We start from the raw sequence: 12,688 nt of genomic DNA on the forward strand, positions 1-12,688 counted from the left end.
GTTCCCTCATTTGGTTGGATTATTTTTTTAGAGGTGAGTACTAAGAGATGCATTTGTTCAGAATTAAAATGCGAATTTGGTTAAACGAATGTGTTTTTGCTAGATCAAGCTTGTCCCTGTGGATCAGGGACGGCAGGAAAATTAGAGACGTTTCTAAGGACAGAAGCGATGGGGTGGACCCTAGGTTTGTATGTTCAAAGGAAGGAGATAGATTTGGGCTTGTGTGTGTTTTCTTGTTTTTAAAGAAATAGCTTATGCTTTCAAATATTTAAGTGCCAAAATGTATAAATATATCAAATTAAAGTTCTCTATAATTGTACCTTCCTGTCCACTATTAACATGTAGATAATTTGGGATATATTCCTTCACTACTCTTTTTTTTTTTTTTTTTTTTTTTTTTTTTCCCCCTTGAGCACGTACTAACTGGAAAAACACTAAAATAATTAAACTGGGAATATGGGTAGTTCTGTTGTTTGCTTTTTCACTTAACAGTCATAAGCCTCGTTTCATGTCAGGTAGATACAGATACCTACTCACCATTTTAAATGTGCAGGTTAGTCAATTTGAGCATCTTTTCAAAAGACTTTGTTTTTTTGTTTTGTTTTTTTTTCGAGACAGAGTCTCACTCTGTTGCCCAGGCGAGAGTGAGTGCCGTGGCGTCAGCCTAGCTCACAGCAACCTCAAACTCCTGAGCTCAAGCGATCCTCCTGTCTCAGCCTCCCGAGTAGCTGGGACTACAGGCATGCATCACCATGCTCGGCTAATTTTTTTCTATATATATTTTTAGCTGTCCATATAATTTCTTTCTATTTTTAGTAGAGATAGGGTCTCGCTCTTGCTCAGGCTGGTCTCGAACTCCTGAGCTCAAACGATCCGCCCACCTCGGCCTCCCAGAGTGCTAGGGTTACAGGCGTGAGCCACTACGCCTGGCCAAAAGACTTTGTTAATTACTAATTTTCATGCGTTGAAATTAGACTTAGCTTATACATTAGTATGTTCAAATGATCATGAATTGAAATGTGAGTGATTTTACTAGTAACCACGTATTGACCACTCTGTTCCTGTCTACGTTGTCCTGAATTTTTGGTCTGTTTCCCTTTTTGGGTCTGTCTCTATTTCAGCGTATGTCTTTTCTCATTTTTCTTCCTTGATTCTGATTGGTTTTTTGTTTCATTTCTCTTCCCTTTTCTAAATTTCTGTCTCTTGCAGCACTAATAATCTCTTACGCCTTTTTGCCACATGTGAGTGTTTGTCAGTTGTTGTGGTAACTGTACTTGTATAATTGTGACTGTGAAATGTGGTCACCTCATTTTGTTTGCCATGTCATGAGCTGACCTGTTGACGAGGACATATTTTTATCTCCCATGGATACACAATGTTAATCTGCAGATATCTAAATCAGTCAGGAGATATTTCTAGAGTGTATACTCTATGCCTTGGACTGTGCTACACATTATAAAAAAGGGCCTTCAAACTTTTTAAAACATCCTTAAAAAGATCTTATCTGTAAATCTACTTGTGTGTTTCAAGCAATGGTTACTCCAAAAGAATAATTCAAGCATAAACCATGTTTGAAAGCTGCTTTTGAAGTCTACATTTGTACATATGAGAGTGTGAATAGATGGAGAGAAAGCTTGCAAAGAGATGGACAAAATAAATGCCCCACCATGGGTTTTACTCAGAACGTTTCAAAGCAGTGACTCTACACAGTCATTCATGAGTCATGAGAAAGTGAGAAATTGCCTTTCCCGGTTCCATGAATTTAAGAGGAACCTCAAGAGGCCACCTCAGAGCGGCTAGCTAGATGACCTTACAACCTTTTATAAACAGCTAAAACATAGACCAAAAAATGCCCATCGTCTTTATACATGATGTGTTTAGCACATGTGGCTGCTAGTCTAAAAGTGTGTGTGATAATGCTCTGCTATGTACTGAAATTGGGCATTTTTGTATTGCCTTTTAGTTTCACGTCCTAGATTATCAACAAAATTTACTATGTTCTTTATTAAAGATAGAACCTTTACATTTTGAGGCCTGTTTTTGGCTTCTCTGTCCAGGGAAGCTCAAGACTGACAATAGTGACTTTGTAACAGAGAGAATGGCCTGAAAAAAGGGTAAAGAATGTTTTCTGTCTTTCTAAAACCTCCCCCGTTTAGTTCTTTTTGGGAATTAAAACCTGCATCCCCGCCTCAGGCCAGTGGCCCAGAGGGACAGGAGAGTGTCCCTTGTTCTTTGTGCCAGGGGAGGTGGCTCAAGGGAATTGTCTGAGCCAACGAGGGCTCGGTCCCAAGGTCACCAGATTGCCTTAGCCAAAAATGGGATTATGGGATTAATCAGAGCCTTTAAAAGCTCCTGTACTTCGGCTCAGAAACAGGATGTTGGTACTTCGAGACAGGAGTCTGCCAACCTCCTCATTTGCCGGCAAATTAGTAAACTTCTCTTTTCTTCTCCTCAAACCACTTCTCCTCATTCTGATGTGGCCTCAGGAACAGGTGCGGAGCTTTCGGTAACAACTTTACTTATTAGAGTTTATTAAATGAGAAGTCAGTCTATGAAATGTCACTTGCCTTTGCCAGTGGGAGCTGGCAGTGCCGTTTCAGAATGCATGGCCCATTTTATCCGTAATCCAGCCATGGCCACCGTGCAGGAATGCTAGATAATGACCAAGCCAAGAACACTTTGCCTATTCTGCCCACCATAGGACATTTTCTAGCATTTATTCTTTCATATAAAAATGAAAGGTAAAAGGAAGTTGCAGGTACATCCGCAAGTCTGTTCGAGTCCCTTTGGGACAGAGCTGTCAGCAGCTCCATCTCCTCAACTTCTGTGTCGTATACTTTTCTACGAAATGGGTTTCCCCCCTGTGTTCAATAAAGTAAACACCTGTGGATGCTAAAGGCATAATGCCAGACACGTCTGTGTCCATAGACATTGCTGGTAAATTAAGGGCTGCTCTAGATACTGATTTAACCTCTGCTGCAACGTTCCTTTGGCATCATTTGTTACTCTAGGAGGACACTTTTTTATGAGTATTTGATCATGGATTTGTATGCTTGTTACACTTTTATCTCTCAGTCTGTAGGTTTTAGTTGGTAGGTTGTGGCAAAGCCACAACCCAGATGTGCCATTTTAATGGCTCAGATAGAGGAATGTGGTGATAAGAAGAGCAGAGAAACTAAAATGTTTTTAAATATCCTTAATGATTGTAGATCGCAGGCACCATAGAAAAGCATGAATTGGATATCTAGGAAGTTACTTTTTTCCATTCATTATCCATGTTTTTTTTTTTTCTAAACCTCCTCGTTGAAGTTTCCTAGTCTGTGGAGGTCTAGAACGAATTCCAAGTGCATTATGTCCTAGGATGTAAGTGACCTTTAGTTGGAATCAAATACGTAACATAAATATTCAAGAACTATTTCCCCCTTATCGGTACTGTCCGAGGAGAGAATATCTCTTCAGCGAGTGAAATGAGATACTCTGGCAGGTTTCTGAGACAATGGGTGGGCTTCACTGGATTCTAGGAAACCTAAGTCTTGTCCATGTTTAAAAGAAATGCCAGTCATGTTGCCTCCAGATTGAACAGAATAGAGCTGCTTTGAGCCTCTTGGCATCTTTGGGTTGAGTGGCAAACTTAGACCTAACAGGAGCTTGAATTCCTGCCCCCTACCCCCCATATATAATGGGTTCCTGTTGAAGCACTAAGATAAGAATCTGTCACTTCTCATTCTGGAATATTACATAAGAAAGAATTTGCTCTATATAAACTTCACAATTTATATTGATACAAGTTATTTTGAAGATACTGACTTTATATCTAATGTCCTAAAGAAAAGGTAGTAGGCCGGGCGCGGTGGCTCACGCCTGTAATCCTAGCACTCTGGGAGGCCGAGGTGGGCGGATCGTTTGAGCTCAGGAGTTCGAGACCAGCCTGAGCAAGAGCGAGACCCCATCTCTACTAAAAATAGAAAGAAATTATATGGACAGCTAAAAATATATATAGAAAAAATTAGCCGGGCATGGTGGTGCATGCCTGTAGTCCCAGCTACTCGGGAGGCTGAGACAGGAGGATTGCTTGAGCTCAGGAGTTTGAGGTTGCTGTGAGCTAGGCTGACGCCACGGCACTCACTCTCGCCTGGGCAACAGAGTGAGACTCTATCTCAAAAAAAAAAAAAAAAAAAAAGGTAGTGATAAATTGAGGCAAATCTCAACAAAATAAACTTTGAGTGTCTAATGCATATTTATTTATAGAAAGATGGAAAATACAAATAAGCTACTAATAAATGTTAAAATCACTTATTCCACCACTCAGGGCTAAAGCATGTATTAAATATAAATATTTGGGTATATATCCTACAAGGTTTTTTTTTTTTTTCCACTCTATAAATACATATGTATATTGGCTGCTTTACAGAACAAACTTGAGCTATATGTACTTTTTCCTTGAACATCATTTTTATTGGCTGTATAACATTCCACTGTATGATATAGATGAACCTCAATTTATATTAAGTAATCTTTTGTTGATAATCCCCAGGTTTCTAGTGATTTTTGTTTGTAAATTATTTTACCTTGCAAATTTATAAAGCCCTTTTCTTTAGAACAATATTTTAAATAGTAGTTTATTTTGTAGTCTAACTCTGCAAATCCTAATTGATATGTATATGTACCACCTGGCTAAGCTATACTGCTGGACAAATGGCACCCCAGCATTTAAACATATTAGTACTGTGAAGATCTCTATAATGCAGTGACCAACCTGCACAATGGGCACTCAACAAAATCTAGGTTGGGCACAGTGGCTCACACCTGTAATCCCAGCACTCTCGGAGGCCGAGGTGGGAGGATTGCTTGAGGTCAGGAGTTCGAGACCAGCCTGAGCAAGAGCGAGACCCCGTCTCTACTAAAAATAGAAAAATTAGCCGGGCGTGGTGGCACATGCCTGTGATCCCAGCTATTTCGGAGTCTGAGACAGGAGGATCACTTGAGCCCAGGAGCTTGAAGTTACTGTGAGCTAGGCTGAGGCCACGGCACTCTAGCCCAGGTGACAGAGCAAGACTCCATCTCAAAAAAAAAAAAAAAAAAAAAAGGAAACGAAAAAAGAAAATCTGAATGAATGGGAGGTGGAATTTTCTCTCTGCCCGGGTTGTCTTGGCGAGAACAGCCAAGTTGAACAGGTGGCGTTTACTTTCAGGCCTGTGGGAAGAGAGTTGAGGGTGTCAGGGAGGGCATAGGGCATAGCAGGATTCCCTCAGACTTCTGTGTCTTTGGCCGTTGTCAGCAATTTAGCCTAGGCAGCCTTGCTAAAGACTTTTCCAGGAAATGTCTTTATCTGGTGGCAAAGATTGGGGTGGGCGGTGGAGATAAAGAAAACTGGAACAATAAGCTTGATCTAATTGACATTTTTAAGCCACTCCACCCAACAGCAGCGTACAGTTGTTTTAAGTGCACGAGGAACATTTATGTTCTGAGCCATAAAACAAGGTAATTGATGGGCAGTTTTATAAAAAGTTAAGCATATACCTTCTTTTTCTTTTTTTTTTCATATGCCTTTCATATGTAGCCATTCCACTTGTATTTATCCAAGAAGAAGGAAAGTATATGTCCATACAAACAATCGTACACGAATACTCATAGCCATGGGTATTTGTAAAAGCCAAAAACTAGAAATAAATGTCCATAAGCATATGAATGAATAAACAAACTGTGGTGTATCTGTACAACAGAATACTAATCAATAAAAAGGAATGGATTGTTGATACATTCAACGACATGGATGAATCTAAAACAAATTTCACTTCATGCTAAAGTAAAGAAACCAGACAAAAAGGAAATATACCCTACGGTTCTGTTTGGTAGCTATTCAGAACATACATACTCATATATACAAAGATAGAAAGTAGATCGGTGATTGCCTGGGATAGGAGAGGGTGGGAGGAAGGATTTAAGAGGGTATGAGGAAACTTTTGGAGGCAATGAATTATCTTGATGGTTTCACAGGTTACACAAATGTTAAAACTTTTCTTTTTTTTTTTTTTTTTGAGACAGAGTCTCACTCTGTTGCCCAGGCTAGAGTGAGTGCCGTGGCGTCAGCCTAGCTCACAGCAACCTCAAACTCCTGGGCTCAAGGGATCCTACTGCCTCAGCCTCCCGAGTAGCTGGGACTACAGGCACGCACCACCATGCCCGGCTAATTTTTTCTATATATATTTTTAGCTGTCCATATAATTTCTTTCTATTTTTTTAGTAGAGATGGGGTCTCGCTCTTGCTCAGGCTGGTCTCGAACTCCTGAGCTCAAACGATCCGCCCACCTCGGCCTCCCAGAGAGCTAGGATTACAGGCGTGAGCCACCGCGCCCGGCCAAAACTTTTCAAATTGTATTAGTTTCAGGATATGCATTTCATTATATATCAGTTATGCCTCTATAAAACTGTTTAAAATACCAATAAATTAAAAAAATATTCCTTGCTTGCTTATTTGTGCTTCTGTATAACCAGAGTCAGTGGAAAGTGTTAGGACTCTAGAAAATATTCTCCCCATTTCTCACTGAGAGTCAACAGTTGAGCACTGAAGTTTTCAAGTTGTGACATGATTTCTAATGGGGAACTCCATCATGTTGCATCAGCTGGATTTGAGAAAAAGAGGAATAGAAAATGTCATGATAATTCAATGGACTGACTACTCCTTGCCTGTTGAGTCAAGATCAAATTCCTGAGCCGGTGGCTTTTGATGTTTTCTGTGGTTTGACCCTAAGGTTCCTGTTTAGTTTTGGGTTACCCCTCCCCCCAAATACATTGTGCTGTCCCTCATTTCACTGTCTTGGTTAATGCTTTTCTCTGCCTGTGATTCTTACCCACTGTACCTCACCTTTTATCTTTCTCTGGTAAAATCCTGCCCATCCTTGAGCCCAGGAGTTCGAGGTTGCAGTGAGCTACCATGAGGCCATTTCACTCTACCAAGGGTGACAAAGGGAGACTCTGTCTCAAAAAAAAAAAAACAAACAAACAAAAAAAAAAACACTATTGTAATTAATGCCAGTGAGGAAAGCAGTGACAAGACAAGCAGGAGAAAACAAAAATTGTTTGAGGTTATTTTTGAAGCACATTATATGGTCATAATGTTAGGGCAGAGAATTGGCAGTTGTACTGTGCTCATGACAGTTTTTTCTTAAGCTAATATTTAAATTATATGGAACCTCCCTACTCTACCCCCACATTTTTAGAACTGTGCAATGGCTAGTTAGGAAGGGGAAGTCGGGAAATTTACATCAGCTAGATGTAATTCACTCTGAATCATCCGTGTACAGGTACTCAAGAGTTGGCTTAACGGCATGTTAATACTGGAGTGTTTGTTGTGCCACGGCAAGGGCATGAATTGGGTATCAGTCATGGAGTATTTGAAGTAATATGTGTTTTGAGATTTCAGGTGAGAGCTATTCTGGATGGTCCCACATCTTTGATCACATCTGAAATTTATTTTTCCAGGTCCGGACCCTGTTTGTCAGTGGTCTTCCTCTGGATATCAAACCTCGGGAGCTCTATCTGCTTTTCAGACCATTTAAGGTACTTTTTTCAATCTTTCAGAAATTATAAGAGGAGACAGAAAGTCTGTGTACTTTATGGAGGCTTTTTGGAGGAAGAAATAAAATATTTGAGAAAGCACTTTGTAAAGTGATATTTTTAAGGAGTAAAGGAGATTTTTAACAGCTGAGTTGTGTAGTGCACAGTCTAAACTTAGGGTAATAGACCGAAACTGCCTTTAGGCCTCCAACAGCTTATCTAGAGAATTCTCTCTCGTTGATATGGACTCGGAGCTGTCCCCGGCTGTCTGTGTCTAGTTCGTGTAGAACAGCCTTGGTGTCCTTTCTGTTTGTCCTGTGCCAGTTGGGGGTGCACTTCTGAGTACAGATCACCAAAAAATTCTAGGTTGCTTATTACATGTTTATATTTCAAATGCAATGGTGTAGGTCGAGATCTGTCCCTAGGTGGCTTCCTTATTAGTTGAAATAGTGCCGTTGATACTGTTCCTTGGAGACATAAATAGGCTTTTATGAACTGGCTTATGAACCCAACCACCATAATTTTTTCCATAGCAGAAATGTCCTTAGTTTCAAACAAAGTAAAATAAAAATTTTAAGAATAGCTTGCTATGAGTTGAGAGGAGTAATTTCCTGGTATTTAGTGAAATGTTCAACGTGGTTGCCTGTTCTTCCCGATTATGGAATTACGATCATGTTAGAGATATTTAATGTTGCTAGGATTGAAAACTTACCAGGAAACTGGACTCAAGCTGAAATACCATGGTGCAAAGAAGAAACCTTGAAGGTTGGCCTTGGGTGGCACAGGAGAAAGCTGGAATGGATCAGAATGTGGGCCTGGAAGGGATAACGAGTGCAGGGCCAGTGTCCAGGAGGGCTTGGTGGTCAGTGTGGATGTGTCTGCAGCAGTGCCCGGTGGGGGCCATGCTCAGGATGAGTTGATGGGCCGTCTTGATGACTGGTTAAAGGTCCATCCTCACTGAAGCAGGATCCAGCCAGAGAGGTAGACAGGACAGGTAGAGAGGACAGGCTTCAACTTCTTAGGGAGAAGGACTAGGATATGGCAGCTGAAAACGCTTGGGTTGGAGAAGAGGAGGATTGAGGAGGAAGCCAGTTACAGCCAACAAAAATACAGCAGTCTAGCTTATATGCCATGTAACAATGGACGTAATTCCATCTGACAACCGTCCCCTTAATGCCACAATAATAATGGCAGCACAGAGGGAAACAGAGGTCAGGCAGGTGCAAGTTCAGCTAAGAGGAAGTGGGAAGGAAGAGAAGGTGTCGTGGAGAGAGTGCCAGCTTTTGTAGAATTTCCTGAGTTTCTTCTGCAGGGTTGCTGTTTTTATAAAAGGGACAGTTTTCTGTCCCTTTTATAGAATGCGGAGTGTTTAAGCTAATTGAGCTTCTTAATGGGCAAAATACTGTTATGTTTTTGCATGTATAGAGAGAAAGGGATTCAGTCAGCAAGCTCCGTAGATGAATTATCTTGTTTAAGTATTGTCACGGTTTGTTAAAGTGTGTTGGCCTCGTGTTTTCAAATGAGGAAAATGGAAGTTGGAACAACTGAATGGACTGTACTCAAGTTTACACACATAATAAATGGCATAATAAATGGCATTCAAACCCAAGCAGTCTGACTCTGCCATCCCTGTTCTGAACTATTGTTACATCGCCTCTCGATTTGTGAACTTGAGAACACAATATATCCCCAACCAGTGGTGTTGTACTTGAGTGAAATATCCATTTGTCCTTTGCCTCCGAGGCCTTCGGGGTGTTTAAACCTCCAGGTTTTTCAGAGGAGAGCACCTTGGAAAAAGGAAGAGGCAGGGTTGGGAATCGTGACCTCTCTGGCTATAAGAGCTCAAGGTCTCCGAGGTCAAATGTTTATAGTAGCTAATTGGTAGCGCAGGTCTCTGCTAGGAAGATGTGAGGATGAATCAATCTCAGCAACCTGCCCGGAAACCCCGACGCTCAAGTCAAGACCCTGGTACATTCCCAACAACCCTCTTTTAATTAAAGTCCCTGGATGCTGGACCCCAGTCTGCAAATCTGTCTCTGCACTGACGGGTGTAGCAGTCAATCATGTCAGGTGGCGTTTTTTTTTTTTTTTCCTTCTCTTGTGTGATCCATCAGTGCAAGCCACCAGCTGTTGATTATTTTGGGATATAAACACATTTTGTTAGCCTTATCCTGAGGAGCTGGGAGGGGCGAAGAGAGGGCGTGAGTTTTTAGCTGGAATAAAAACCCACCAGGATTTTTGTGCATCCCAATCAGAATAGCAGCACGAAAACTGGCTGCTTCAGTACATGAGCAGAAGAACTCTACAAAATTCAGTATCACTGCCTGCTTAACCTTTTCTGGCAGTCTTGAAAATTTGATCAGTAAGTTATACCTGTTCTTGATGTTTTATTGGTTTTATTCTACAGCAGATGTATAATAACCAAGTCAACACACGCTCTGACCTTATTAATGCCCTTGCCTCACCTAGTTCTGTGAAATCCCTATTCTTATCTAGATTAAGAAAACAAAATGACCTGCTGTTGACAGAGATCCCATTTTTCTATCATTGCATAATTTCATGAAAAAATACAAGGAAGAAAAACATAGATGCATGCAAGAATTTTCTGGCTTGATTTGTTTTTTAGGCCCCAAGAATGCCAACAGGCCCGTGTGTGCGCGTGCACACATGCTGTGCAATTTGCTTTCCATTTACCTTGGAAGCACTGGTGAGAAGAGCTAGTCAATAGTTATGAAGGACTTATTTTACTTGAGCAAGGTGGTAATACGATTCCCCTTTTTCCCTAGTACTCTTTTTCGGCTAAACTTTGTTCTTTTTTTCTTTTCAGGGCTATGAGGGTTCTCTTATAAAGCTCACATCTAAGCAGGTAAGATTTTCAAACTTGCGTGTAAAATATCACTTTCTTTCTCCAGAAACGGCACTAGGGCTCAGCATTCTGTATATTCCCATTAGGATTTGGGTTTTCGTGTGTCTTTAAAATTAAGGGTGAGATCAATCAGGAATCGGCACAGGAAAATGACTGCTAATTCTATAGTCTTCAGCTGGAATTTTTGGGACTGTCCCAGAGGATGGCAACCACATTGCATCCAGCATGGTATATTGAGATGGATTCGTATGTTCAAAGGAAATGATGGTTTATTATCCAGATTCACTTTTATTCCCAATTCTTGCCTGTTTCTTTTTATGAGGTTAAACAGGCACACTTTTACAAATCGATAGGAATGTCAGATGAAGAATCGTGCTGTTTCTCAAACCCTTAAATAGGCAGAGTCCCAAGTCTATAATGGTGCATAGAAGGTACAGAATGGAGGTGGTAATCAGTGACTCTAATCGTTCCTACAGGCTCCTTGGAGATTATAACTATAAGCTCCCCCCCCCCTTTTTAAAAAGCTGAACACATGGCATACTCACCCCTCCAATCACTTTTCATCTTTCCGGCTCATCAGAAATAGGCTATGTTGCCGGCACCCTTCTGGGCTGAAACATACAAAGTCTAGAGGGATTATGTCCCCTCTATATTTACTCAGGACAGTGAGCTTTACAAGCCTAATTAAACGCAGGATTTTTTAAGCCATCCCTTGGGATTTGAGATGCTAAATGTTCACTTTGTAACTTTGGCCATGCAGTGAGAGTACAGGAGTTTTGTCATTGTGTCATTGTATTCCTTGCACTTACAGTGTCCCCAAAGGTGACTCGGTTCTCTTTCCATTTTAAAAGATGAAGAAACTGAGGTACAGTGAATTCGATGTGGGAAAGTAGAGCCTCTCTGACCCAAGTGTCCCTCTATTCCCTTGCTCACTGCTGCTCACCTTCCAACCACTTCTAGATTTTTTTTTTAATGATTCTCTAACTCCCCGGCTGTGCCCTGGAAGAAACACCCTCACCACCATCCCTTTGATTCACGTTAGAAATTTGCCTGAGCCCACCGAGTCAGGATTCTCTGGGACCGGCTTTCTTCTACCCATCCCCTGTGGTCATTTCCTTATCCGAGCTCTTCGGTTTGACATCACCCCTGACCCGGAAAAATAGACATCCCCTGATTTTTGGTTTTTTCCTTCATATTTCTCTTTCTTTCCTCAGCCCGTAGGCTTTGTCAGTTTTGACAGTCGCTCAGAAGCAGAAGCTGCAAAGAATGCCTTGAACGTGAGTATAATGAGGGAATCGCAGGGGTTTCCTCCCCAGGTGGTGGGAAGTAATGGACTCTCTTTGGACAGGAAATCGGATGGGAAGACTGACTGCTCGGTCTAACGCGGAGCTACTCATCAGTCAGCCCGCCAAAGAGCTGTTTCCAAGAACTGTGATCAGACGTGCAAAATTACTGAATAACACTTTGCTTTTTGATCGCTCTTACCGAAATTCTCGACGTATCTGATCATGGGAGTCTTGTTTTAATTCAGCGCCATCGGCTCCCATGGTGGTACCCAGCACTGCATGTTTTCTCCAGGGGAGACGATCAAGAGGTGTTAGCTTGGCCCTCGTGATACAATAAAAGGCCAAGCCAAGAATAGATCGAAATCTTGGCTTCTCTTATCTCATGAAGTTTTTCTTTTAGGTGTGTGGCTTTTTTTGTTGTTGTTGTTGTTGTTGTTGTTCCTAAATAGATCTATTCCGGTTGACTAAAATTTGCACATAAGGCTTTCTCAGAAGACATTCTGCATCGTAATATAATACGTTCTAGTCCATTGTAATTGAGTAGAAATACCTACAGTTGATTTGTAGGTATCTTGTCTGCCATCTGTTTTGAGAGGTTTTCGTGCATTATTTTAGTAAATATTTTCGCCCTTTAGTCTGTTGAAAAGCAAAACAACTTAAGGAAACCCAGCCCCCAAGGAAGGTGGAAGGCAGCAGAGTTTATTTCCAGAGGCTGAAGGCTGATCCTCAGGTGAGGAGCCTGCATGAAGGTCTGGTTCCATCGTGCTCCAGGCAGCAGGCCCAGGGGGCTGTGAATAAGTGTTGATTAAAGTGGCTCAGAGTGTTTAGGGGGCCTTCTAAAAAGGCAAGTGGCCACTTGACTGATGGCAGTGCAAGTGCCATTGTGTGGGCCTTCTGGGAACTTCCTGCTAGCCTTGGTATTGCTGTGGGACCTGTAAACGCCTGTCCCAGCTGTTCTCTGAGCAGAGCATGTGAGGAG

General features: G+C 41.5%; 1 protein-coding gene across 6 annotated transcripts in view; it reads left to right on the top strand.

The window, feature by feature from the left end:
• RBPMS (RNA binding protein, mRNA processing factor) overlaps nt 1-12,688 on the top strand; it is a 165,868-nt gene that overhangs the window by 67,544 nt on the left and 85,636 nt on the right. For all 6 annotated transcript variants that reach the window (XM_069484955.1, XM_069484953.1, XM_069484954.1 and 3 more), the window contains exons 2-4: nt 7,483-7,560; nt 10,385-10,423; nt 11,638-11,700. In XM_069484955.1, the coding sequence (XP_069341056.1) occupies nt 7,483-7,560; nt 10,385-10,423; nt 11,638-11,700 (180 nt within the window). The remainder of the gene's footprint in view (nt 1-7,482; nt 7,561-10,384; nt 10,424-11,637; nt 11,701-12,688) is intronic.

The sequence above is a fragment of the Eulemur rufifrons genome, chromosome 12 (genome assembly GCF_041146395.1).
Source record: "Eulemur rufifrons isolate Redbay chromosome 12, OSU_ERuf_1, whole genome shotgun sequence".
In the NCBI taxonomy this organism is placed as follows: domain Eukaryota; kingdom Metazoa; phylum Chordata; class Mammalia; order Primates; family Lemuridae; genus Eulemur; species Eulemur rufifrons.